The sequence below is a fragment of the Microcaecilia unicolor genome, chromosome 8 (genome assembly GCF_901765095.1).
Source record: "Microcaecilia unicolor chromosome 8, aMicUni1.1, whole genome shotgun sequence".
NCBI lineage: Eukaryota > Metazoa > Chordata > Amphibia > Gymnophiona > Siphonopidae > Microcaecilia > Microcaecilia unicolor.
In genome coordinates this window covers 241,174,140-241,198,614 of record NC_044038.1, presented here as the reverse complement: position 1 = coordinate 241,198,614, position 24,475 = coordinate 241,174,140, and the positions used below count along the sequence as shown (strand labels likewise).

At 43.0% G+C, this 24,475-nt stretch overlaps 1 protein-coding gene across 1 annotated transcript in view; it reads right to left on the bottom strand.

Annotated features, from left to right (window-relative positions):
- Nucleotides 1-2,180: 2,180 nt before the first annotated feature.
- Nucleotides 2,181-24,475, bottom strand: part of ACSS2 (acyl-CoA synthetase short chain family member 2) — a 107,719-nt gene continuing 85,424 nt past the window's right edge. The window contains 5 exon segments of the mRNA XM_030212463.1: nucleotides 2,181-4,294; nucleotides 8,829-8,903; nucleotides 10,129-10,305; nucleotides 15,938-16,006; nucleotides 22,056-22,164. Of these exon segments, the coding sequence (XP_030068323.1) occupies nucleotides 4,167-4,294; nucleotides 8,829-8,903; nucleotides 10,129-10,305; nucleotides 15,938-16,006; nucleotides 22,056-22,164 (558 nt within the window). The 3' untranslated portion in view covers nucleotides 2,181-4,166.

Below are 24,475 nucleotides of genomic sequence, written 5' to 3'. Positions count from 1 at the left end.
GGCTATATATAGTTTTTAAAGTCAATATTAAAACAGATTTTACTAAATTTGAATGCCCCACCTATTCAGCTTTCTCAGAAATCAGGGTGTTGCACAAATAACCACAACTTAGAGATTCATGTATATCTTTTATGCTAAAACCCAAAGATCCAGAGAGAAAATTAACAGCGTACTCTGGAATAAAAAGGAAAATGAGACGACCAGGAAGCAGCAGTTGCTTTGACATAAACCATCTTCAGTTTTGAGTTAAATTTTCAACAGTATGCAAAACGCAGTGGCGTACCAAGGGGGGGGGGGCGGTGCGGGCGCCTGTTGGCCGAGTCCGCTCATTCCCTCCCTGCTGCTCCCTCTGTGCGGAACAGGTTACTTCCTGTTCCAGGGCAGAGGGAACAGCAGCGAACGAGTGGACTCGGAGCGCGGCACCTCCCCCCCCCAGCAGGTAAAAATGAACCCTGGGGGGGGGGGGGGGGGTGCATTGGCGATCCACCCCGGGTGTCAGCCAGCCTAGGAACGCCACTGGCAAAACGCACAAACTATTGTAGTCGAGCCATATTAACATCGTTTGTTTTTTTTTTTTTCCTTTGAAAATTAGCAGGTGAAAACTCCATGATATCAAACAAGCCTGCGTACTTTGCATCGCCTCTGGCAGTAAACTACTGCAGATATCTGGAAATTGCACACAGGTGAACTGTTTCACTTCCTTGATCTAACACAGGCTGATAACGGTATGATCTCTAAGGAAGCCTGGCAATGCTCTATATTTAAGGGCAGCAATTTTCATGTCTTTTAAAAATGGACTGGATAGTGTGTAAAGGCAGTGCACAACAGCCTCACGGACAAGAGTGATTTAAGTGTGCTTTATCCACTAAAGCACATTTATGTAGTTTCATATTCCCCCTCCTATAATTAACATTTTTTGAATAAAAATATTCACAGGAGGGTTGCACTGCATCAGCCTGCTTTACGGTAGAAGATATGTCATCCTGCACCGACAGGTAAGAACCATTACAACTGTTGGGGGGGGGGGGGGGGGGGGGGTGGGTCATATAATAAATATATTGTTATCTTCCTTCTCGGGCAGAAACAAAATGGGAACACTGACCTCAAACTGGGGGAAAAATTGTAACCTTCAACGCTGAGGCCACGTTTCTGGTGGAATCTCTCCCCTCTATGAAAGGTGGGGGGGGGGGGGGGGGGGGGGGGAGAAGAGAAAAATCAGCAAAAAAAAAAAAAACAAACCCTCCACACACACGAGGGATTAAGTGAGGAGCATTAGCAGAATCCTGGTTTCTGAAACTGGTCCTGGAACACACCTTAACCAGTCTGGTTTTTGATATTTTATTTGGAGTTAGTTCAAGGCTAGTTTCATTCAAGCACCCCCAGAGCCGGCTCCTATGAATATAACAAGTTTAGGTTCAGATACATGGTTTGAACCTCTCTACAAAAATTAAAAATGACAATATTTAGCGCCAACAGGCTGAAAGCCCAGGAACCAATGTTCAGATCCTGCTCCTCCCACTGATGCTCTTAGGCACAACTTACATTTAAGCCCACCTGGGCCAAGAAATCCCTGCATAACTTGATTGTAGCCCACCTTGAGCCTGGGTTTTGAAAAGGTGAGTAATTAATGTCGTAATTAGACCTAAGATGCTTATCAGTGATTTGTTCTAGGAACCTGGAAGTATTTGGATTTTAAGATGTAAAGTAGGGAAAAAGGCTTAGGGGTGAATTTTAAAATATGCCGATTGGCTTAATTAGGTTCCTAAATTTAGGAAGACGTTTAGCTAAAAATTAAACAAAATAAAACATGGAAAATAAAATAAGATGATACCTTTTTTATTGGACGTAACTTAATACATTTCTTGATTAGCTTAATACATTTCTGACGAAGAAGGACAACCTTTGAAAGCTAATCAAGAAATGTATTAAGTTATGTCCAATAAAAAAGGTATCATCTTATTTTATTTTGTTTGATTTCTATTGATTACCTTTAAGAGTGGACTAACACCTCTCTAGCTAAAAATTATAAATCTAGTAATCGAGTGGTGAGAATCTGTGCTCAACATTTAGCTTTGCTTCTCTAAGTCCCTAAATTGCACTAAAGTATTTTAAATGTTCTGAAACGGACTAGGTGACATGATAACGTTTAAAGCATCTATAAGGATCCCATCAGACGTTCCTTTTTTTTTTTTTTTTTGTATAAATAACATTTGGTAAAATAAATTCCTGCATCCCCCTCCCTCTACATCACATGAAATGCCACGAGCCGTTGCCCCGCCTCTACTGAAAATAAGAGGGTCTGGCATCTTCCCCTCATTCAGCGACCTCACTGGCTGCATTTTATATTGTGTGGCCCGGCCCAGGGAAAAGTGTGGAAGCCAACACAACAAAACAAGCCGACACCGGCAGGATACATAAACATCACTTATCTTCAGCCCAAATAACATTTGCTGCTTTCTTCCATGCTCTTAAACTGTATTGGTGTCTACATCATGGAATCTTGTTCGTGTTGCAATCACATCCACGATTTTGTTGACAGTTGATTGTAAAAGTGTTTCTCGTTACAACTTCTGGGAACGACTACATTTGGCTTTAAAAATAAAAGGAGTGCTCGATTTCATTCCCACCTCCTTCCTGGGTATAGACACAGTACTGCCAATGCATTAATGCCCCTTGGAGAACCACACCCACTGGGTAACGCCACGGCTTTTCCTTTGGATCCTCAATTTCCTTCACCATTACCAGAGAAAAGAAACTGGATGATGTAAATCATTACGACGAGCAGACTGCCTGCAAACCACCAAAGCCCTAGTGCTAGGTATGAACTGGCACCCGCTCACTTGGCAAGCTCTACAAAACAGACCGTTTCCTCCTCATCTAAAATGAAACAGGCTGTCCCGAAAAAAGGCTACAGAAAATTCTCCCTATAAAAACAAACTGAAGCTTAAGTTCAGACATAAAAGACACTTCCTATTCCACACTCAATATCCAGATGCAGGGGGAGGGGGCTTTAAGCACTTCAGAACGACCAAATCTACCCAACGGCAAAAATAAAAGTGGCGGGGAGTTGGAGAAAGAGGACAGGAAGTTATTTTACTTCCTCAGAAGTCAGCTTTTTCAAGGGCAGATGCAGTTATTGCTAATTATCTCTATTCGTATACAGGTTTCTTTCAAGTAGACTATTCTGGCCATAAAAAAAATACTGACCAGGCTCTTAACGCTGAGAGCCGTGTTTCGCTGCGAGACCTACGACACTATTTGGCATGGATTCTTACAGGAGAACCTTTCTGAAGGATGAGTTTCTCCGATGTACTTCAAGGGGTAATGCTTGGCTGAGATGAGTACCAATTCGGCAGCTCTGTTCTATAGTTTGAGGCTCATGTCACCCTATTCCATTATCACCTCACCTCCTCCAGAGAAATTAACCACAAACAGATACACCATGATGTAGGCTAGACCAAGGGAACATTTTAAAAGTTAACAAGGTCAATTACTTTACTTTTTTTTTTTTCTAGCTTGACCATCGCACAATCTCAATATTGTCAAACACAGAAACATAGACACATTTACAATACCTCTTAACTTCCACGGGGGCTAAATCAAGAGTTTTAAGCGGGCAAATGTGTACTTACGCCTGGGTAAAAATGCAGTTTGAAAACAGCCCCTCCCTGTACGCAGTATTCGCACTAGTTCACGAGTGTTATTTTACCTGCATTAAAAAAGTGGGCAGAGCTGAGGCAAAGAAGTTAAGATTTGCAGGGAGATTTAATTTTCATATCGCTGTGCATACTTTGCACGTGGTCCCCTACAAGTACAAAGTACGAAGGTATACAAAGGCAATTATGGTGCACGCACCACCTGATTTTTTTAATGTGAAAATTTTGCTTGCAGGCCCAGAGGTACAAGTTTGATGAACTTAGGTCCAGTAGTTTCAAAAGTTATAAGGGGGACATATTTTGGCCTCACAGGCTTGCAGACTACACAGGGTCTTCTATTACTGCCTCTTAATTTGCAGCTTACTCCATTTAACCGTCTTATACTCTTGATTCAAAACGGAAAAATAATGCTAGGTCACTTGGGTGGCACAGTTACTCCTTACTCCCTTCCCCCACTGATACATGCGTCATCGTCTAGTGTCATGCTTCTGCAGTGAAAAGGCTACGAGCCTACAAGCCGGTTTGGCACCTGTTGCTAAACAGCTGGGTAATGACTGCTGGATCTGCAAGAGTCGAGGTATCTCCAAGTTCTTGATCGTTTTTGGCAATCTTCCTCAATATCCGCCTCATAATTTTACCTGAAAAAGAAAGCGGCGTTTCCATCAGAATGTGGAAATCACAGAATGACACTGTACGAAGAGCAGGCATTACAGAAGCACAGGCCTAAGGCCACATGTGAAGACTACTGCTACTACTACTACTACTACTACTTAGCATTTCTATAGCGCTGCCAGGGTTACGCAGCGCTGTACAAGTTTAAACATGGGGAAGGACGGTCCCTGCTCAAGAGAGCTTACAATCTAAAGGTTACAAACTATGTAGTCAGTGTAGGTATCAGGAATGGGAAGGTGGTTAGGCACCAAAAGCAAGGGAGAAGAGATGGGCTTTGAGTAAGGACTTGAAAATGGTCAGGGAGGGCGCATGGCGTATGGGCTCGGGAAGTCTGTTCCAGGCATAAGGTGAAGCGAGGCAGAAGGGGCGGAGTCTGGAGTTAGCGGTGGTAGAGAAGGGTACGGATAGGAGTGATTTGTCCTGAGAGCGGAGATTACGGGTGGGAACATATGGGGAGAGGAGGGTAGAGAGGTAGTGGGGGGCTGCAGATTGAGTGCACTTGAAGGTCAATAGGAGAAGCTTGAACTGTATACGGTAGTGGATGAGGAGCCAGTGAAGCGGATCGGTAATACTGATAAGAAGAAAGAAAAAAAATGCTTTTGACTGATATTTATAGGAATAACACACATTTTATGAAAGATCTACCGTACTGGGACAGACCAGGGGTCCACCTAGCCCAGTATCCTGTTTCCAACAGTGGCCAGTCTGGGTCTCAAGTACCTGGCAGACTCCAAAAAAGCAGTAAGATTCCATGTTGCTTAACTGCAGGAATAAATCTGTGGCTTCTCCAGGTCTAACTTCATAATGGTTTAGTACTTTTAATTTAATTTTTTTTTTTTATCCCGCGCTTTCCCACTCATGGCAGGCTCAATGCGGCTTAGGTACTTATTTGTACCTGGGGCAATGGAGGGTTAAGTGACTTGCCCAGAGTCACAAGGAGCTGCCTGTGCCTGAAGTGGGAATCCAACTCAGTGCCTCAGTTCCCCAGGACCAAAGTCCACCACCCTAACCACTAGGCCACTCCTCCTCCACTGTTGCTACTATTGGAGATTCTACATGGAATGTTGCTATTCCACTAGCAACATTCCATGTAGAAGTCGGCCCTTGCAGATCACCAGTGTGGCCGCGCAGCCTTCTGCTTCTGTGAGTCTGACGTCCTGCACGTCAGAAACAGAAGCCTGCACAGCCTTCTACATGGAATGTTGCTAGTGGAACATTCCATGTAGAATCTCCAATAGTAGCAACATTCCATGTAGAATCTCCAATAGTATCTATTTTATTTTTGTTACATTTGTACCCTGCGCTTTCCCACTCATGGCAGGCTCAATGCGGCTTACATGGGGCAGTGGAGGGTTAAGTGACTTGCTCAGAGTCACAAGGAGCTGCCTGTGCCTGAAGTGGGACTCGAACCCGGTTCCCCAGGACCAAAGTCCACCACTCTACCCACTAGGCCACTCCTCCACTCCACTTTTCCCTTTGTCCAAACCTTTTTTTTTTTTAAATCCAGCTACATTAACTATCCACGGAGACTTATCAGCCTCATTGGGATTACTTCTCTCGATATGCTACTATATATTCGTCCCAGAGTTGTATTCTCTTTTCCGGAACCTTATCAGCTTCCTTGCACCTACTGTTTCTTTATGTTCCACTCTGTATATATTCCCAGAGTTGGTACTCTCCTCTCCGGAACCTGTAAGCCACATTGAGCCTACTGCTATGCGGGAAAATGTGGGATACAAATGTAATAAATAAATAAAATTATTTTTACCACTTGCTTCGACGATGAATTCCAGAGCTAAACCGTGGGTTGAGTGAAAAAATATTCTCTCTCATGTGTTTTAAATGTGCTACTATATAACATAATAGAATGTCCCCTAGACTTGGTACTTTTGAAAGAAGTAAACGATCGATTTGCCTTTACCCCTTCCACTCCACTCAGGAATTTATGAGTAGAAGTGAATCTATTTTTTACTCATTCCAAAAGTACAAAGACTAGGGGGCACTCGAGGAAGTATGGAGTGTTGCCACAATTTGGGTTTCTGCCAGGTACTTGTGACCTGGCTTGGCCACTGTTTGGAAAACAGAATTCTGGGCTAAGTGGACCATTGGTCTGACCCAGTATGGCTACTCTTACGTTCTTATGTACAGTATTTTATACCTCCCCCAGCAGTTTCTTCTCCAAACTGAAAAGCCCTAACCTCTTTAGCCTTTCCTCAAATGACAATTGTTTCATTCCTATTATCATTTCGGTTGCCCTTCTCTGTATTCTTTCCAGTTGCATTATATATTTTTTGGCGATACGGTGACCAGAATTGTAGTCTCACCATGGAGCAATAAAAAGGCATTACGATAATGATTTCTTCTCTATTCCTTTCCTAATAATTCCTAATACCGTTTAATTTTGGTGGGGCCATTACTGCACACTCAGCAGAGTGTTTCAACGTATCATCTATGTTGATACCAAGATCCTTTTTCCAGGTGGTGACTCCTAATGTGGAACTTTGCATCACGTAGCTATAGTTTGGGTTCCTTTTTCCTACATGCATCACTTTGCTGTTGCTCACACTGAATGTCATATTTATTTGTTGCATTTGTATCCCACATTTTCCCACCTATTTGCAGGCTCAATGTGGCTTACATTGTTCTGTCATGGCGATCGCCATTACCAGAGTGAGAGATACAAGTGGTATTACATTAAAGATCATGATTCACATAGTAGATTAGCAGTCAAGTGTAAAGAGTTCATATTCAGAATAAGATATAAAGTGGTATTGCGTTAAGGTTCATTCGTGGTAGAGTAGACCTTGGTAGTCGAGTAAAGAGAGTTAGGTTTTATCTAGTTCAGTCTTGAGTTTCGTTGTCTGGTAATTAGGGTGGTTCGTTGTGGTATGCCTTGTTGAACAGATTGGTCTTCAGTGATCTCCGAAAGTTAGTTAGGTTGCGCATTCATATGCCATTTGGATGCCCAGGACAAAAAGAAGCCAAACCCCAGCGATGCCATTTTTCACCAGGTAAATTTTACGTGCCACATGAGTTCTTTGCACAAAATTTGGTTGGCCAGTTGTGGGTAGAACTTACAGAAGCAAGAAGTAGGAAAGGTAGGCTCTTCTAAAAACCAGAGGAGATGTCTACAAAGAAACAATTCTTTATTGCAAGTCACTTTGCTTGCAATAAAGAATTGTCACCCTATTCCATTATCACCTCACCTCATCCAGAGAAATTAACTATGAGACCACAAACAGATACACCATGATGTAGGCTAGACCAAGGGAATATTTTAAAAGTAACAAGGTTACTAACTTGACCATCGCACAATCTCAATAGCGGTTTCCTATTTCTTGCTTCTGCAACTTTTTACGTAGGAAACCAGTGTATCCTACCCCTTTGGGGTGGTTTTCTCTGCTTGGGTAGAATTTAACCAGCAAGATTTGTCCAACACGCACCTCTACCTTTCTAACATGGAGAATATGAGAGAGAGAAAAGGCAAAGAGACTGTGTAATGGGCAAGAAGAGACCTCTCAAGTGAAGTAACTAGTATAATATCAATAAATTACAGCCCATTAAAAACTCCCTTCATCTAGATGCCCATCTGCTGTCCCCATTATCTTGTGGAAAAACAGACTGAAGCTGACACTGCTGTTTCCCATGCGGCATCTGTTCTGTGATGGGCCATGTGCACTTATGCCCCAGGGCCTTTCCACGATTTCCCACGTTCATGTAGTGATGGATTTCTTGAAATTCTGCTTCTTGCTCATGCTCGAGTAGCTTCCATTGTGCCTCGGTCTTCTATACACTTGCCTCTTTGCTTTGAAACTCCCTCCCCTTCAGTTCAAAGTTTAAGATGGCCCTTAAAGCCCTATTTTTCCAGCAGGTTACTTGGGTAACCGAGCTGTCTAGTTGCTGGGATTGGTGCAATATACGGCTTGGGTCATCCCTTCTTTTTAAATCTTCTCCTTAGGTATTATACGATTCCATACCGCTTTGCTATGTTATGAACTGTGGTTTAGCAAGGTTAATATCCTACATATGCTGCTGGTGCACATACTTTCTTTAGGTCCAGCAACACTGGACATGGCAGAGAAGAACCAACAGACCCATCCAGTCTGCCTAGGTATCTCCCCCTCTCATTCTCAACTTTGGATAGATCAGTGCATAGATGTCCATGCTCAAACTAACAGCAAAATCTCTAATCCTGTTCCTACTTGTGCCCTCTATATCTGCCCCAAGCATACTTAAAATTTATTCATTCAAGGCATTTGATACACCACAATGGGCCTTCACTTGGGCATCTAAGTTGTTTAAAGGAAAGCCAAAATAAAGGACAGTTTAAAAGACTTTTAAAAACAGAGGGGACTAGGATAGGGGTGCTATTTTGGGACTTGCCTTCTTCCTCTTTGACCCTTATAAATCCCATATTTAATTTAACAGTTAAGGCCCCCTCTGAGGTCTTGTGCTGTGTATGTTCTGGTTAATGCAATGAAGCACAGGGCACACTCATACCTGATCGTGTTTTTGGCAAGCCTGGAGCGTTCTGTATGTAGTCTGGTGTTGCAATTGGTCCAATCTTCCCCCTAACTGTAAAATATAAATAAAGTTGGTTTTAAGAGTTAACTCACAAAAATTTATAAGAGAGACTAAAATGCCTGAGAATTTGGAATGTTTGCTTCTTTTTCCACTTATGCATGAAGGAAAAAAAAAAAATTCAGTGCATTCTAGACCCTGTATTATTTCTATTAATCAGTAACATTGCACACATGCCCAAAAAGCCGTTAGGGTCAATCCTGTCTTCAGAGTACTACATATTTATGGAGCATCATCTGTATACTTTGTTCTGTACAAAAAAAATGTTAACACATTACACCAGCGTTCCCCAAACGGTGCACCAGGACACATTTGGGAGTTCACACGCTGAATGCCTCTCTCCACCGCCCATCCGCTTGCTCGCGGCAGGCTGCCAGCAGTGATGTAAGAGCTGCCTTTGGCCTACCCCTGAAGCTTTCTCAGTACAGCATCCCGCTTACACGGGAAAATGAAGTGGCTGTACAAACAAGGCTTTCAGGGCAGGCTGAGGGCAGCGCTTACACACTGCTCCCGCGCCGGGACTCAGCTGTCAGGGAGGGAGGAGGGGGCTGCAGGACATTATGTTGCCTCCCCTCCTGTGTTCAGGTCCGGGCTCTTCTTCATCCTCCTCTCCTCAGGAACAAGGTACAAAATGGATTACAAGGCCGAATGGGTTGGGGAGGGGAGAAATATTGGAAATGATGTGGGGTGGAGACCTGTGTGGCCAGGGGGGGAGGGTGCCACGAAACATTGCTCAGACACTAAGGGTGTCATGAGTCAAAAAATGTTTGGGAACCACTGCATTACACATATTAAAAACTGTCAATGAAAAAATTAATTATTTTCACTCAGAAAATCCAACCCCTGTGAAGCTTATGGTTAAATTTTCTTGGTTTTTGCTCTGCCAACATATGCTTTCAATTTGAACCCAAGGTCATCAAGGTCCAGCTGCCACTTTACTATTCCCCTGGTCCTTGGATTCAAAAGAAGCTCCATAGCTTGGTACCTTGCTCAAGGACTGCCACTGTAATGGCTGAGCGAACTGGGGCAGGAGATATAAATTAGGGGGAGCCCCCTCCTCCCCGCCAATAGTGTGAATAAGGACTCACAGTGCTACACCTCAGAGGTCAGTTCCAACTAAGCCAGAAGTAAAATGACACTGCCTTTCTACAGAGTTAGAAGGCAAATAAAGGAACAGCAGACGCCCCCCCCCCCTTTTTGTAAGTATGTGGTTAGGTACCCAGTTTCTTGAGCTCCTCTATCAGCGACGTGCTGAATTCCTGCCCGTCTCGCAGGGTCACGAAGCAATACAAACACTCTCCCTTTACAGGGTGTGGGTGGCTAACAACCGCAGCCTCAGCCACGGCAGCATGTTCCACGAGGGCAGACTCAACTTCCGCTGTACTCAACAAATGACCTGAAAGCAAAGGAAAACTGTTAAGTACATAAGTAATGCCACACTGGGAAAAGACCAAGGGTCCATCAAGCCCAGCATCCTGTCCACGACAGCGGCCAATCCAGGCCAAGGGCACCTGGCGAGCTTCCCAAACGTACAAACATTCTATACAATCAAGCCATTGTGACATCACTAATGAGGTTGGCTCTTATTGGTGGAATGAGCCACTATGACATCACAATAGGTTAAATCACTGCTCTATGTAATAAAAGTGAGCCAAGTAGAGGACATAAGTACATAAGTAATGCCACACTGGGAAAAGACCAAGGGTCCATCGAGCCCAGCATCCTGTCCACGACAGCGGCCAATCCAGGCCAAGGGCACCTGGCAAGCTTCTCAAACGTACAAACATTGTATACATGTTATTCCTGGAATTGTGGATTTTTCCCAAGTCCATTTAGTAGTGGTTTATGGACTTGTCCTTTAGGAAACCGTCTAACCCCTTTTTAAACTCTGCCAAGCTAACCGCCTTCACCACGTTCTCCGGCAACGAATTCCAGAGTTTAATTATGCGTTGGGTGAAGAAAAAGTTTCTCCGATTTGTTTTAAATTTACTACACTGTAGTTTCATCGCATGCCCCCCCTAGTCCTAGTATTTTTGGAAAGCGTGAACAGACGCTTCACATCCACCTGTTCCACTCCACTCATTATTTTATACACCTCTATCATGTCTCCCCTCAGCCGTCTCTTTTCCAAGCTGAAAAGCCCTAGCCTCCTTAGTCTTGACACCCAAACCCAAGCTGGACAGATGGGAAAATAAAAGGAACATTTTTAAAGTCATTTACTCAGGTAAACAGCAGTTTATCTAGTTGCAATACTCAAATCAGGAATAAGAGATCACTACCTAGAGGTAGACAATGGAATAGGATTAAATTATTATGCAGCAGATATATGACATGTTGCTCTTTCCCACCAGTTGTGTTAGAGGATCTTAACAAAATGAGCTGTATATTTTCAAAATCCCACTGCGTCTTGGACAAGTGTCCCTTATAGTTGCTAAAGTTTGCACCAAATAGTTTTTGAAGCAGTCTGATGTCTTGGCTTGAGTATTATTTTGATCTGGGTGAATTTCCCATTGTCTCTTACTAAGATTAGCTTGAGTTATCTGCAACAGAGCCCATAGGAATAAAATGAGCCCTGCTGTAGATAACTCGAGCTAATCTTCAGTAAAAGACCCCCTTGAATTTGGCAAGATTTTTCTCACGCCAAATTCCAGCATCGCCTATAATGAAGATCTTCCAGCATCGGATGTTGCCAAGACTGCTGGCCTCAATTTCATATTTTGCAAAGATTAAGGAAGGTTTGGTTACCAAATATTTAGCAGATTACTTTTTTATTTTCTATATTTGTACCCCACATTTTCTCACCTATTTGCAGGCTCAATGTGGCTTACATTATTATATTGCAAAAGATATAGTTATGAACAGAGTAAGATGTTTGTTCTAAATTAACATATTACTATGTAAGAATTAAGGAAGATATGTCTGTGGAATAATTTACATAACACATAATGAAAAAGAAAAAAAATATGATCAATTTAATGGTTTTACACATCTCTCCATCAGGTTTCTCGTATTTCACATAGCACAGAAACATTGTTATGTACCTTGTTTTTACAATTCAAACAGCTTATTAGCTTTGGTGATCAGGCTTTAATAATTCAACTGGACTCGTCAAGCACATTCGATCTGGTAGCGCAAGATGCTCTCTTGCAGAAATTAAGACAGTATTGGAATATCAGGCAGAGTCCTGAACTGCTTTAGGGGCTTTCTTTCTGATAGGTCCTATTTGGTTAAGATGCAGGATGAGCTTTCAGATGTGTGGGGTGCCTCAGGGCTCCCCACTGTCGCCTCTTCTATCATCTTTAGGATATTCACTGGAAAAGCTTGGTTACCAAGCGTATATATTATTTAATTTATTTATTTATTTGTAACATTTGTATCCCACATTTTCCCACCCATTAGCAGGCTCAATGTGGCTTACATAATACCGTAAAGGTGATAGCCAGGTCCGGTAGATGTTAAACAAATACAGTATAAAATAAGGGTCAGGTAAGGGTACACAAGTACAATATGGGTCAATGAAATAAGAAATATATAATGTCCAATACGATGTAAGGTTTTGATGCATCGCAGAGTTGAGGCATTTAAGTTGGGTCAGTAGGGTAGACCTTGCAAAACAGATAGGTCTTTAATGATCGCCTGAAGTTTAGATGGTCATGGATCGTTTTCACACTCTTTGGTAGTGCATTCCACATTTGTGTACCCAAGTAGGAGAAATTGGATGCATAGGTTGTATATATAAGCGCTCCTGTCCCATTGAGGACATTTACAGCCAGAACTCTGACAATCTCACTGTTAAGCATTTCTGTTACAACATCAAAGATTCACCAGACCCGAGGCAGGTCTTTTGTGCCGAAACACGGCCGTGTCGGGTCGTCTTTTAGCTGTTTTCCAATAAAGACTACTTGATATCCTCTTTCGATTTACCTCACTGTGTTGTTTGTTGTGTAGAGCTCATAATGTGTATTTTTTAATTCATTCAAAACATTTATAATTCGCTCAATCTACAATTTTTGGCAGAATACAAAACACACACAAAAGTATAACAAAATAAGAAAATACAAAGCCTAACAAAATATTAAAAGCATCTGAAAATGTACTTTTAACCGCATTGAAACAAAGTGTTCCTGGGGATGTGTTCAGCCTTTAAGAATAAAGCATGCAATGCAGAATGGCATTTTCAAATCCACGTGTGTACTTTTCCCATGAAAATGATTTCAAGGAAAAACTACATGCAGAGATTTCTTTGAAAGGTATCGAGTCTATGGGTAAAGAACTATCTGCAGAGTTTACACCTAGGTAGGCTGCTAAAAAGTGTTTCCTAATCACTGAAACTGCTTCTGAAAGGCAGAAGATTTTCTGAATGGTGGGAGGGCGAAAGAGCATTTCTAAAGTATTTCTCCTGACAGGGAGCCAAGAGGCTGTGAGGGCAGGAAAAGTGGTTCTCATGCACTAGAGATGAGGTCCAAGCAGCGACTATTAAAACTGCTGCCAATCAGATACTGCTGTAAATTAAGGGACCTTGTTTTCTACCACAGCTGAAGAGCATTTCTGGTGTACGATTACAGTGCACATGAAGTAGTGTTTCTTTAAATATGCAAATACAATAAAAATACTTAATAAAAATAATAAATATGCTGCACCATATGCCTGGAATAGACTTCCTGAGCCGGTACGTCAAGCTCCATCTCTGGCCGTCTTCAAATCTAAGCTAAAAGCCCACCTTTTTGATGCTGCTTTTAACTCCTAACCCTTGTTCACTTGTTCAGAACCCTTATTTCATCATCCTCACTTTAATATTCCCTTATCTCTTGTTTGTCCTGTTTGTCTGGTCTAATTAGATTGTAAGCTCTGTCGAGCAGGGACTGTCTCTTCATGTTCAAGTGTACAGCGCTGTGTACGTCTAGTAGCGCTATAGAAATGATAAGTAGCAGTAGTAGTCTTTGGGATTCCAGAATCTTGCTATTCTTTGGGTTCCGGAATCTTGCCATTCTTTGTCCTTATCCCTTATTTGTCCTGATTGTAAGCTCTGTCGAGCAGGGACTGTCTCTTCATGTTCAAGTGTACAGCACTGCGTACGTCTAGTAGCGCTATAGAAATGATTAGTAGTAGTAATAGTAGTCTTTGGGATTCCGGAATCTTGCTACTCAATGGGATTCTGCACAGAATGTTGCTATTCTTTGGGATTCCAGAATCTTGTCACACTTTGGGATTCCGGAATCTTGCTACTCTTTGTCCTTATCCTTTATTTGTCCTGTTTGTCTGTCCTAATTAGATAGTAGCGCTATAGAAATGATAAGTAGTAGTAATAGTAGTCTTTGGGATTCCGGAATCTTGCTACTCTCTGTCCTTATCCTTTATTTGTCCTGTTTGTCTGTCCTAATTAGATTGTAAGCTCTGTCAAGCAGGGACTGTCTCTTCATGTTCAAGTGTACAGCGCTGCGTACGTCTAGTAGTGCTATAGAAATGATAAGTAGTAGTAGTAGTGCTTGAGATTCCAGAATCTTGATACTCTTTGGGGTTCCACACAGAATCTTGCTACTCTTTGTCCTTATCCCTTGTCTGTCCTAATTAGATTGTAAGCTCTGTTGAGCAGGGACTGTCTCTTCATGTTCAAGTGTACAGCGCTGCGTACGTCTAGTAGCGCTATAGAAATGATAACTAGTAGTAGTCTTTGGGATTCTGGAATCTTGCTACTCTTTGGGATTCCGGAATCTTGCTACTCTTTGTCCTTATCCCTTATTTGTCCTGCTTGTCTGTCCTAATTAGATTGTAAGCTCTGTCGAGCAGGGACTGTCTCTTCATGTTCAAGTGTACAGCGCTGCATACGTCTAGTAGCGCTTTAGAAATGATAAGTAGTAGTAATAGTAGTCTTTGGGATTCCGGAATCTTGCTACTCTCTGGGATTCTGCACAGAATGTTGCTACTCTTTGGGATTCCGGAATCTTGCTACTCTTTGGGATTCTGCATGGAATCTTGTCACACTTTGGGATTCCGGAATCTTGCTACCCTTTGTCCTTATCTCTTGTTTGTCCTGTTTGTCTGTCCTAATTAGATTGTAAGCTCTGTCGAGCAGGGACTGTCTCTTCATGTTCAAGTGTACAGCGCTGCGTATGTCTAGTAGCGCTTTAGAAATGATAAGCAGTAGTAGTAGTAGTAGTAATGTAAATTACAAGGTTTAACAAGGGCAAATCTGGGTATGGATTTAGCTTATGCCTTTTCAGTTATAGCTCAAAATGAGTTAACATACAGCTGCAGTAGGTATTTTTCCTGTTCTCAGAAGACCTGCAATCTAAATTTCTACCTGGGCCAATGGAGGGTTAAATGACTTGCCCAAGATCACAAGGAGCAGCAGTAGAATTTGAACCAGGCTTCCCTTGTTCTCAGCCCACTGAACAAATCATTAGGCTGCATTTAAAATAGAAGCCCTGCAAGCCCCATCAAGATACATGTTTATTTCAGGGTTAGATAGATCGCTCTACTTGACAGACAAAAACGACTTCTGAGGTAGTCCTTGCTCTGTCCAATCAGTGCAAAATATAAGAATCAATCCCAAGACCCATTTACTCCTCAGAGAAAACTGCTGAAAAACAGTTTAACCCCTTCTTGGACTTGTTAAAATTAGTCTCTATTCCTAGGTAAAACGGGAAACAAATTTTAAAGAGTTGGTCCCAGAAATTAAAAGGCTGAACATCTAGTACAATCAAGACTTAGGGCTGATGTAGGAGGAACAGCTAGATGCGTTTGATTTTGAGATCAGACACATCGGTTGGGTATATAAGGAATTAAATGGTCAAAAAAAATACTGTGGAAAACCACTGTACCTTGCTTTAAGGGCCAATACAAGAATCTTGAATTCAACGCCATAACAGACAGCCGAAGAGCAGGCCTTTCAAATGTTATCATCACTGAGCCAAACATGGTGTTATCGATCTTTCGCAGGCTAGTACAGTGGGACTTCTCTTGCTAGGAAGCAAGAACTTTATACAAACAGTTTAGAAATGGAAAAGTCATGAAGCACTCTCCCTTACCTGACACATTCAGCATGTCATCAATGCGTCCTGTGATCCAGTAATACCCATCCTTATCTCTTCTGCATCCTGAAAAAGGGATAAAGCCTCCAATCAGAACATGAGAAATATAAGCAAAGAACGGCAAGCAGAAACTGGAAAGGTAAAGTATTAGGTCTACGTACTTATCAAAAAACCATAAAGACAGAAGCATTAGCAGTGGGACAGACCGACGGTCCATTAAGCCCAGTATCTCATTTCCACCAGTGGCCAACCCAGGTGACAAGTACCTGACAAGATCCCAAAATACTAAAACAGATTATACGCTGCTCATCCCAAGAATAAGCAGTGGATTTTCCCAAATCCATCTTAATAATTGCTTATGGACATACGGTTTCAGATTTGAAACGGTGAAGAATTGATCAGATTGTCAAAGGGTGGGAGGGTAGCTCAGTGGAGAAAAGGCTGAACTATAGAGAACAATGTTGGATTTTCAAACAACGCGGTAGCCCCCCGGGGTTTAAATTTAGAAATAGAGTGGATGACTTTGGTTTAACCCGGGAGATTCTCTGGTGGGAGGGATTTCTTGTGGATGACATTAGCGAATGAGTTTAAAGGGCTTTAAACGCCGCCCATCTTCTTGCAGTTAAAAGTATTGACCGCTAAAGCTGCAACTTTATTCAAGTACATTTCTAGTAGGATTGACCTTATAGTTAATATTTAAATTCAAGAAAGGGAAAGAGTTTTTAAGCTTTATTATTATTATTAATTTTGTTTTTAAATAGGGGACTTCCTTGTAACAGCCCTACGAGCGAAATACGACTCGTGGGATTCAATCCTTATTCTACAACAAAACACCAAAGTGAATCTATATTTCGCACTCAGATGCTCCGTCAATGCTATGCAAAGTTGACGGAGCATCTGAGTGACGGAGCACAGACGATAAGACAGATAAGTGTGGTTGATTACTTTGCCACTACATGATTTGTTTTGATAATTTTGTCATTATACAACTCACGAGAGCTACACTGGCTCCCACTCAAGGAACGCATCACCTTCAAAGTATGCACACTAGTCCACAAAATCATCCACGGTGAAGCCCCAGCCTACATGTCTGACTTAATAGACCTACCACCCAGAAACGCTAAAAGATCATCCCGAACTTTCCTTAACCTCCACTTCCCTAATTGCAAAGGCATAAAATACAAAGTGCTGCACGCATCAACCTTTTCTTATATGAGCACGCAATTCTGGAACAAACTTCCACGTAACCTGAAGGCGACCTACGAGATGACCGACTTCCGCAAACTATTGAAGACTCATTTCTTCGAAAAAATCTATCGAAAGGATCAAAACACACAAAGTCCACACACACTGTTAGTAATACATCAATACATTCTCATCTGTACTCTCATCCCCCGTAACTTTAACACACTTAAACCTTAATCTACAGGTAAAAATGCTATACCCGAACGTTTTCGTGCTATTGCTCTATAGTCCTATCAGTATCCGCTGTTCTTCCTTTGTTCCATTGTTCTGTTCCATTGTACTATTCCTCTTAACGATATGTAGACTCTGTTTTAAACTCAATGCCTCACAATGTAACCATAATCGAGCTGTAACAAATTGTACTTCAATCAATACAATGTATTGTAAGCCACACTGAGCCCGCAAATAGGTGGGAAAATGTGGGATACAAATGCAATAAAATAAAATAAATACAATTTTTGACCTATGATTACTTTTTACTGTGAGTCTCTAAGGATTTTTTTTTCCGGTTAATTAAACCAGGCGAGCCACAGAGGTATGAGGTTTTCCTCTCATTGATAAATGAAATATTAAGGCTACCCGGCAGTAGCTTGCATACGTGCGCAATATAGATTCACTTTGGTGTTTTGTTGAAGAACTTGGATATTGTGAAATCAGATCTTTTTCATAATACTTGGATTCAATCCTTAGCCTGATAACGGTGAATATTTATAGATGAGTACTGAATCATCATTCCTTTTTAGTAAAACGTGCACAAAACTACTATTTAAGAAGATAAATCACAATAGGAATGTTGAAAAGTCAAAAATTAATCTATCTGTGAAGCCGATCACGATGCTGGTGTCTTATTTTTTTGGTGCGAGTTGCACCACTGAGGCATACAGAGCAGAATTGTTATTGGTACAGGGGTTAACGTCACACATTGCTATTGCACTTTCCGCTGCGTATTTTCTCATCTGTGAACCAAGGGGTATTTTGAAGTATTTCAACACCACTTATGTACATGCTTTGACATATATATCCTGTGTTTGTACGTAGTTTTTATGACTCCTGAGGCAGGTGTTCCCCGCTGAAACACGGCTCCCTGTCAAGTCTTTTTCCCAGCTTGGTCTTTCAATAAACTTTGTCCCTTAATTCCATTTCTGAAGTCTCTTTATGGACTTTTTTGGAAGGGCTATTTGTACGTCTTTGCTTCGGTGTTCTTGTGCTTCAGTCATTTCATTGGGTTGTCTCTTCTTTTTGGCTTCTATACCAGGTCTCTACCAACATCAGGCTTACCGGCCTACAATTTCCTGTGTCACCCCTGGAACTTTTTTATTTAAAAAAAATGGTGCAACTTTGGCCACCTTCTGATCTTCTGGTACCACACTTGAATTTAAAGATAAACTACATATTACTAATAGCAGCTCTGCAAGTTCTTTTTTTTATTAGAGAGAAGTTTCTGTTCTTCAGACTCATTACCATTAAATGCCATCTCTGGCATGGGTTTCTCCCCCTCATCTTCCTCAGTGAAGACCAAAGCAAAGAATTCATTTATACTCTCTCCACTGTGGCCTTATCCTTCCCCCTAGTGCTCTTTTTATCCCTCAATCATCAACCCTTTCTCTTACCAGCTTCTTGCTCCTAATAAGAAAGCTTATCCTAACGACACAAACTAACTCTACGAACCCACCTATTTATTGCGTTTGTATCCAAATGCAGGTAAAAAGTGGGATGTTTGACCACGGAAATACAAATCCTGGAGACAATATCTAAAAACTTCTTTATTGATGAAAAGACTCGACACAACTGTTGTGTTTTGGCCTACAGGCCTGCATCAGGAGTCTACCGCTATGTCGTAACGGGTATGCATCTGAAGTGCCTGTATGCAAAAGTGGTCTTGAAAAAGACCTTACGTGGTGAGCTTGTCCGTAGCGGGTCACTAGGAGCGCAGCATTCAATGCTGCGCTCCTAGTGACCCGCTACGGACAAGCTCACCACGTAAGGTCTTTTTCAAGACCACTTTTGCATACAGCCAATCAAATCACGTTTGGTTCGTCACACGGACCCAATCGTGTTTCAGGCACTTCAGATGCATACCCGTTACGACATAGCGGGAGACTCCTGATGCAGGCCTGTAGGCCGAAACACAACAGTTGTGTCGAGTCTTTTCATCAATAAAGAAGTTTTTAGATATTGTCTCCAGGATTTGTATTTCCGTGGTCAAACATCCCACTTTTTACCTGAATTTGTGTTTTCCCGTGGGGCGTTCGAGTTCTCCGCTTGATTGCGGATTTTCCTTGCATTTGTATCCCACATTTTCCCACCTCTTTGCAGGCTCAATGAGGCTTACAATACATCATGGATAGTGGGAACAAGAAAAGAATAGACAATTGGTGTTACAGAAGGATTTTGGGTTGTATGGTAATGGAATGCATGATAGTGATAAAACAGCAGGCATTATTAGGCATTTCTGGATATGTGTGGGAAATTTCACGTGTTGATCTTTGTGGTATATTTTTTCAAAGAGATGGGTCTTCAGTAGTTTGCGGAAGTCGGTCAGTTCATCACCTAATTCTGCGACAACAGCAATGACTCAGACCACGCCTCCTCCAACTTTTCCCTTTACTTACCTTGACCCTTTTCCCCTGATTATCTCAATCTAGCCTAAAACCAGCACCTCCTCCTACCCTCTCTCCCTTATAATGTTACCTATCTACACATCCCCATTACTCTAAGCTTAGCCTGCTTTCTCTACATTATACTTTGTAATCCTACTACTGTGTAAGCCGCATTGAACCTGCTATGAGTGGGGAAAGTGCGGGGTACAAATGTAACAAATAAATAAATAAATATATCTAAAAAAAATGTTCTGTAGAAAAATAAAATACCTCAATGTGAAATTTTACAGATGCTTTCTATTATGAAGGCTGATCCTAGAGTTTTCCCTTATGGTACTAAAGCCTGAAGTAGGTAAAACCGGTTTTGTTTTAACAGACCACTCGCTTACACTGTACACATTTGATATAACTACTACTACTTAACACTTCTAAAGCGCTACTAGGGTTACGCAGCGCTGTACAGTTTAACAAAGAAGGGCAGTCCCTGCTCAAAGGAGCTTACAATCTAAAGGACAAATGTACAGTCAGTCAAATTGGGGCAGTCTAGATTTCCTGAATAGAGGTATAATGGGTTAGGTGCCGAAGGCGACATTGAAGAGGTGGGCTTTGAACAAGGATTTGAAGATGGGCAGGGAGGGGGCTTGGCGTATGGGCTCAGGAAGTTTATTCCAAGCATAGGGAGAGGCGAGGCAGAAAGGGCGGAGCCTGGAATTGGCGGTGGTGGAACCCCTGGTAAGGTGGAACCCCACAACGCGCCCACTGCTGTTACACGCAATGCAACTCGCACATAAATTGGTGACGTCACTCGCAGGCATAAAGCGCACCTGATTAATCAGTGCGCATAACTGGTACCTCTCTATTTAGGGCCCCTGTGACGAAGAGCACGCTAGCGTTTTTAATGCCTGCTAAACGCTAAGATGCCCATTATATTCCAGTGGGCATCTTAGCGTTTAGTGCAAGGGAATTTTTAGCATGCACTAAAAACGCTGGTGCACTTTTATAAAAAAGAGCCCCTTAGGTGCCCTTCATGTGACATGTTCAGGGTTCCCCAGGACAGTTATCTCCTGATGCCTCCTATCATATATAATCATCCACGTCTTCACGTTATGTTATGCAACTTGAATAAAAATACTAATACAAGGAATATTCCTTTTGCCCTTTGGAAACTGGTTGCAGAATAGGCAACAGCAACAAAGCACCCTTCAAGTATCAAACATATAAATGGCAAGAGGCGTACTCACTCGCAAATGCGCAGTAGAGACCCTCTCTGTCCCGCCCCCGCGTCAATACGTGATGACGGGGGCGTGACAGAGAGGGAACCTGCGCACCTGCGAGTGAGGGAACCGCCGTCGCCACCGCTCCCCCCCCCAAGGGTTGCCGCTACCGCTCCCCCCACCCACCCGGAGTCGCCGCCGCCACCCGGCCCGGGTACCTGGCTTCACTATTCAAACCGCCGGAACGCAGCACACAGCTCATCTGAGCTGCCGTTGGCCTTCCTTACCTGCCAGTGTCCCGCCCTCACCGACGTTACGTCACATGAGGGCGGAACATACGCAGAGAAGAAGGAAGGCAGACAGCAGCTCAGATGAGCTGTGTGCTGCGTTCCGGCGGTTTGAATAGTGAAGCCAGGTACCCGGCCCGGGTGGAGGGGTGGCGGAGGGGACTCCGGGGGGGGGGGGGGGGGGGGCTTTCAAACCACCCCCTTCCTTTACTAGCCCGTTTTTACGGGCTCAATGGCTAATTATAGTGTAAAGCATTCTGTGCAAAGGAGACGCATACATCGATAATTTATAGGGCCACATTTCGATTTAAATTTTAATCGTATGATTATAAGGTCATTTATTTATTTTCCCACTGAACAATGAGGAAAAAAAAATAAACATAGCTTTAATCACAATTACATATTTTAATCAAAATGAAGCTCTAAACAAATTAAAGAATAAAAATAAAAAGACATACAAATAAAAAGACATACAAATTACAAAGTAAAAAAATCTAAAACAGCCTTACAGTTTTTTTTTTTTACAGCCTACTTCAGAAATGTAGCCCTAATAATTTCATATTCTGATGGCTACTACGAAAAGCTGTTTTATTTATTTATTTTTACAGTTTTGCTACTAGAGGAACCCCCCCCCCCCCCCACACACACACACGTTATCAGTCAGAGCAGCCTAGAGGATGTTCTGGAAGGTGAAAGCTGAAGTAACCAGCGCTGCTTCTGTCTGCATCTCTAGGCTGCTCCTTTCGTACTGTGACTCGCTGGCTCTTACCATCTCCTGTAACATAGTACCCGGGAAATTTCTTGAAGTAAGTGGTCTCAAACCTTTCGCGATTTCCATATACTGTCCGCATTATTGCTGGCCAAGGCTGTTTGAACACCTGCAAGATTGCACAGACAAAGGCAACACTGAAATCCCTCCAACACTCCTTGTGGCCTTGGGCAAATCACCTAACCCTGTACTGTCTGGAGTACAAACAGATTGTAAGCCCTGTAGCCACAGGCAAAAAATAGCAGCTGCACCTGAAAGCAACTCGCCTTGAACTGCTACTAAATACACAAGCTAAATCCCAAGTAATTTTTAATCTTTTTTATTATTATGCAAAAGACCCTTGTACACACCACTGCATGATCATCTACAACATTATACAACTTAACATATCTCAAAACCCCTCCCTTTCCCCCATTCCTCCCCCCTTCCCCTCCCCTTTATACTGACAGTGAATATTTATCTAATCACAGGGCTATACCTAGAAATGTAACAGTCGGCTTCTAGCAGCAGGAGTCAATGTATGTAGGAAAGGAGTCCATGTACGTTGAAAGCGCACTCCAGGCTGCCGCTTAAAATACATAACTCCCATCCGTTCAATCCTCATCAATGTTATCATACGGGCTCGCCACTGAGAAAGCGTCGGGTGGGTATATGAAAGCCACTCCGCTAAAATAACTTGCTTTGCTACCATAATAGACTTATGAACAAACCCAGTAAAGCCAGGCGGCATGGGGTGGACTAAAGCAGGGTGACCCAGTAGTAGTCCAGAGTCATATTTCCAACTTGCCTTCCACAATCTGGAGACATATTGGGTTAAGACTTTCCAAAATTGAGCTATTCCTGCACAAGTCCACAGCAGGCTAAATCCCAAGTAAATTAAAATTTAAAAAAGACAGAACCTCAGCAATTTTGCAACAATACTACCCTACTTGCTGTTCCAAGTATCTCTACAATTTCAGATCCTTGGATAGGACCCATTGGCTGTGATGTGCCATACATGAAGATTAGGCGTCAATATTCGAAGCAATTTAACGGGCCAGAAAATGGCTCATTCTGGGTTAATGCTTATCTTCAGTGGCACTTAACTGGGACAAGAGCTGACCAATATGTATAAAAGTCAGTCTGACTCTGATCATTGCACTTAACTGTCTCTTGGCTGTCTCCAGAAACCTTGAAATTCAATGTCGGTGTCCGGCATTGATTTTCCGGGTTTGACGCCAGTGTTGTCAGCTGAATACTGGGCCTATAATAAACATCATAATAAAACATAAAATCTGGAGTTATATTGGATATTGCTACCAAAGGTTTTTCACTGCTAAGTTCTCTCTCAGCTCTTTTAAACTAACTTGAGCTGGGATGGATATCTTTGTAGGAAACTTCCAGAAGCTTTCTACATAATCCACTAAGCACCTGTGGCAGGGCCGTGCCAACACGGTAAGCGAGGTAAGCATGGCAGGAGGGCGCCATCCTCTGGGGGGGCGCCCCGCTGCACCATGCTTACCTTGCCCTCTTCTCCCCAGATCCTCTCTCTTTTTTTTTTTTGTTTAAATTTACCTCTGTCCGGCGGCAGCGTAGCGTTAGTGAGGAGGCGGCGCTCCCCCGCCCCGACGTGTCAGTCTTCCCTTCGCTCAGTTCCGCCTTCTTCTGACATCAGAAATGACATCAGAAGAAGGCGGGACACTGAGCGAAGGGAAGACTGACACGTCGGGGTGGGGGAGTGCCGCCTCCTTCTCACTAACGCTACGCTGCCGCCGGACAGAGGTAAATTTAAACAAAAAAAAAAAGGATCTGGGGAGGAGAGGGCGGGTAGTGTAGCGATCGTTTTCGGGGGGGGGGGGGGGCAGGGCCAACTGCAGGGGGGCGCCAGAGACCCTAGGCACGGCCCTGACCTGTGGGATGTCCTGCACCATCATCGGCACAGAAGCAGCCCGATTTCAGATTGGTTAAGGCACAGCCCATCCTTCCAAAACAAGCTTTCCCTTCCCTAAAATGCTGACCGGCTCCTAACAAATAAAGCCTGCTTCCCTGTATCATCCAGGGGCGTATCTGAGGTTCGGCGGTAGGGGGGGCAGGGGCTAGAGTGAGGGGGCACATTATAGTCCCCCCATACCGCCGTCAGCCCCCCCCACCGCCGTCAAACCCCCCCCTACCGCCGTTAACACTCCCTCCCTCGCCTACCGCCGTCACCTACCCTGAGGTCCGCTTCCTCCGGCTTTTTAAAATATTGCTTCAGCTGGCGGGGGACCCCAACCCCCCGCCAGCCCAGCCGCGATCTTGTAACGTCAACGTGCTGCGACGTCAGACTCCATCCAACTGGAACTAAAGATGCATGCAGCTTTCACAGCGCGCTGCACAACGAGGATGAAAAAGTTAAAGATCACGGCTGGGCTGGCGGGGGGGGGTTGGGGTCCCCCGCCAGC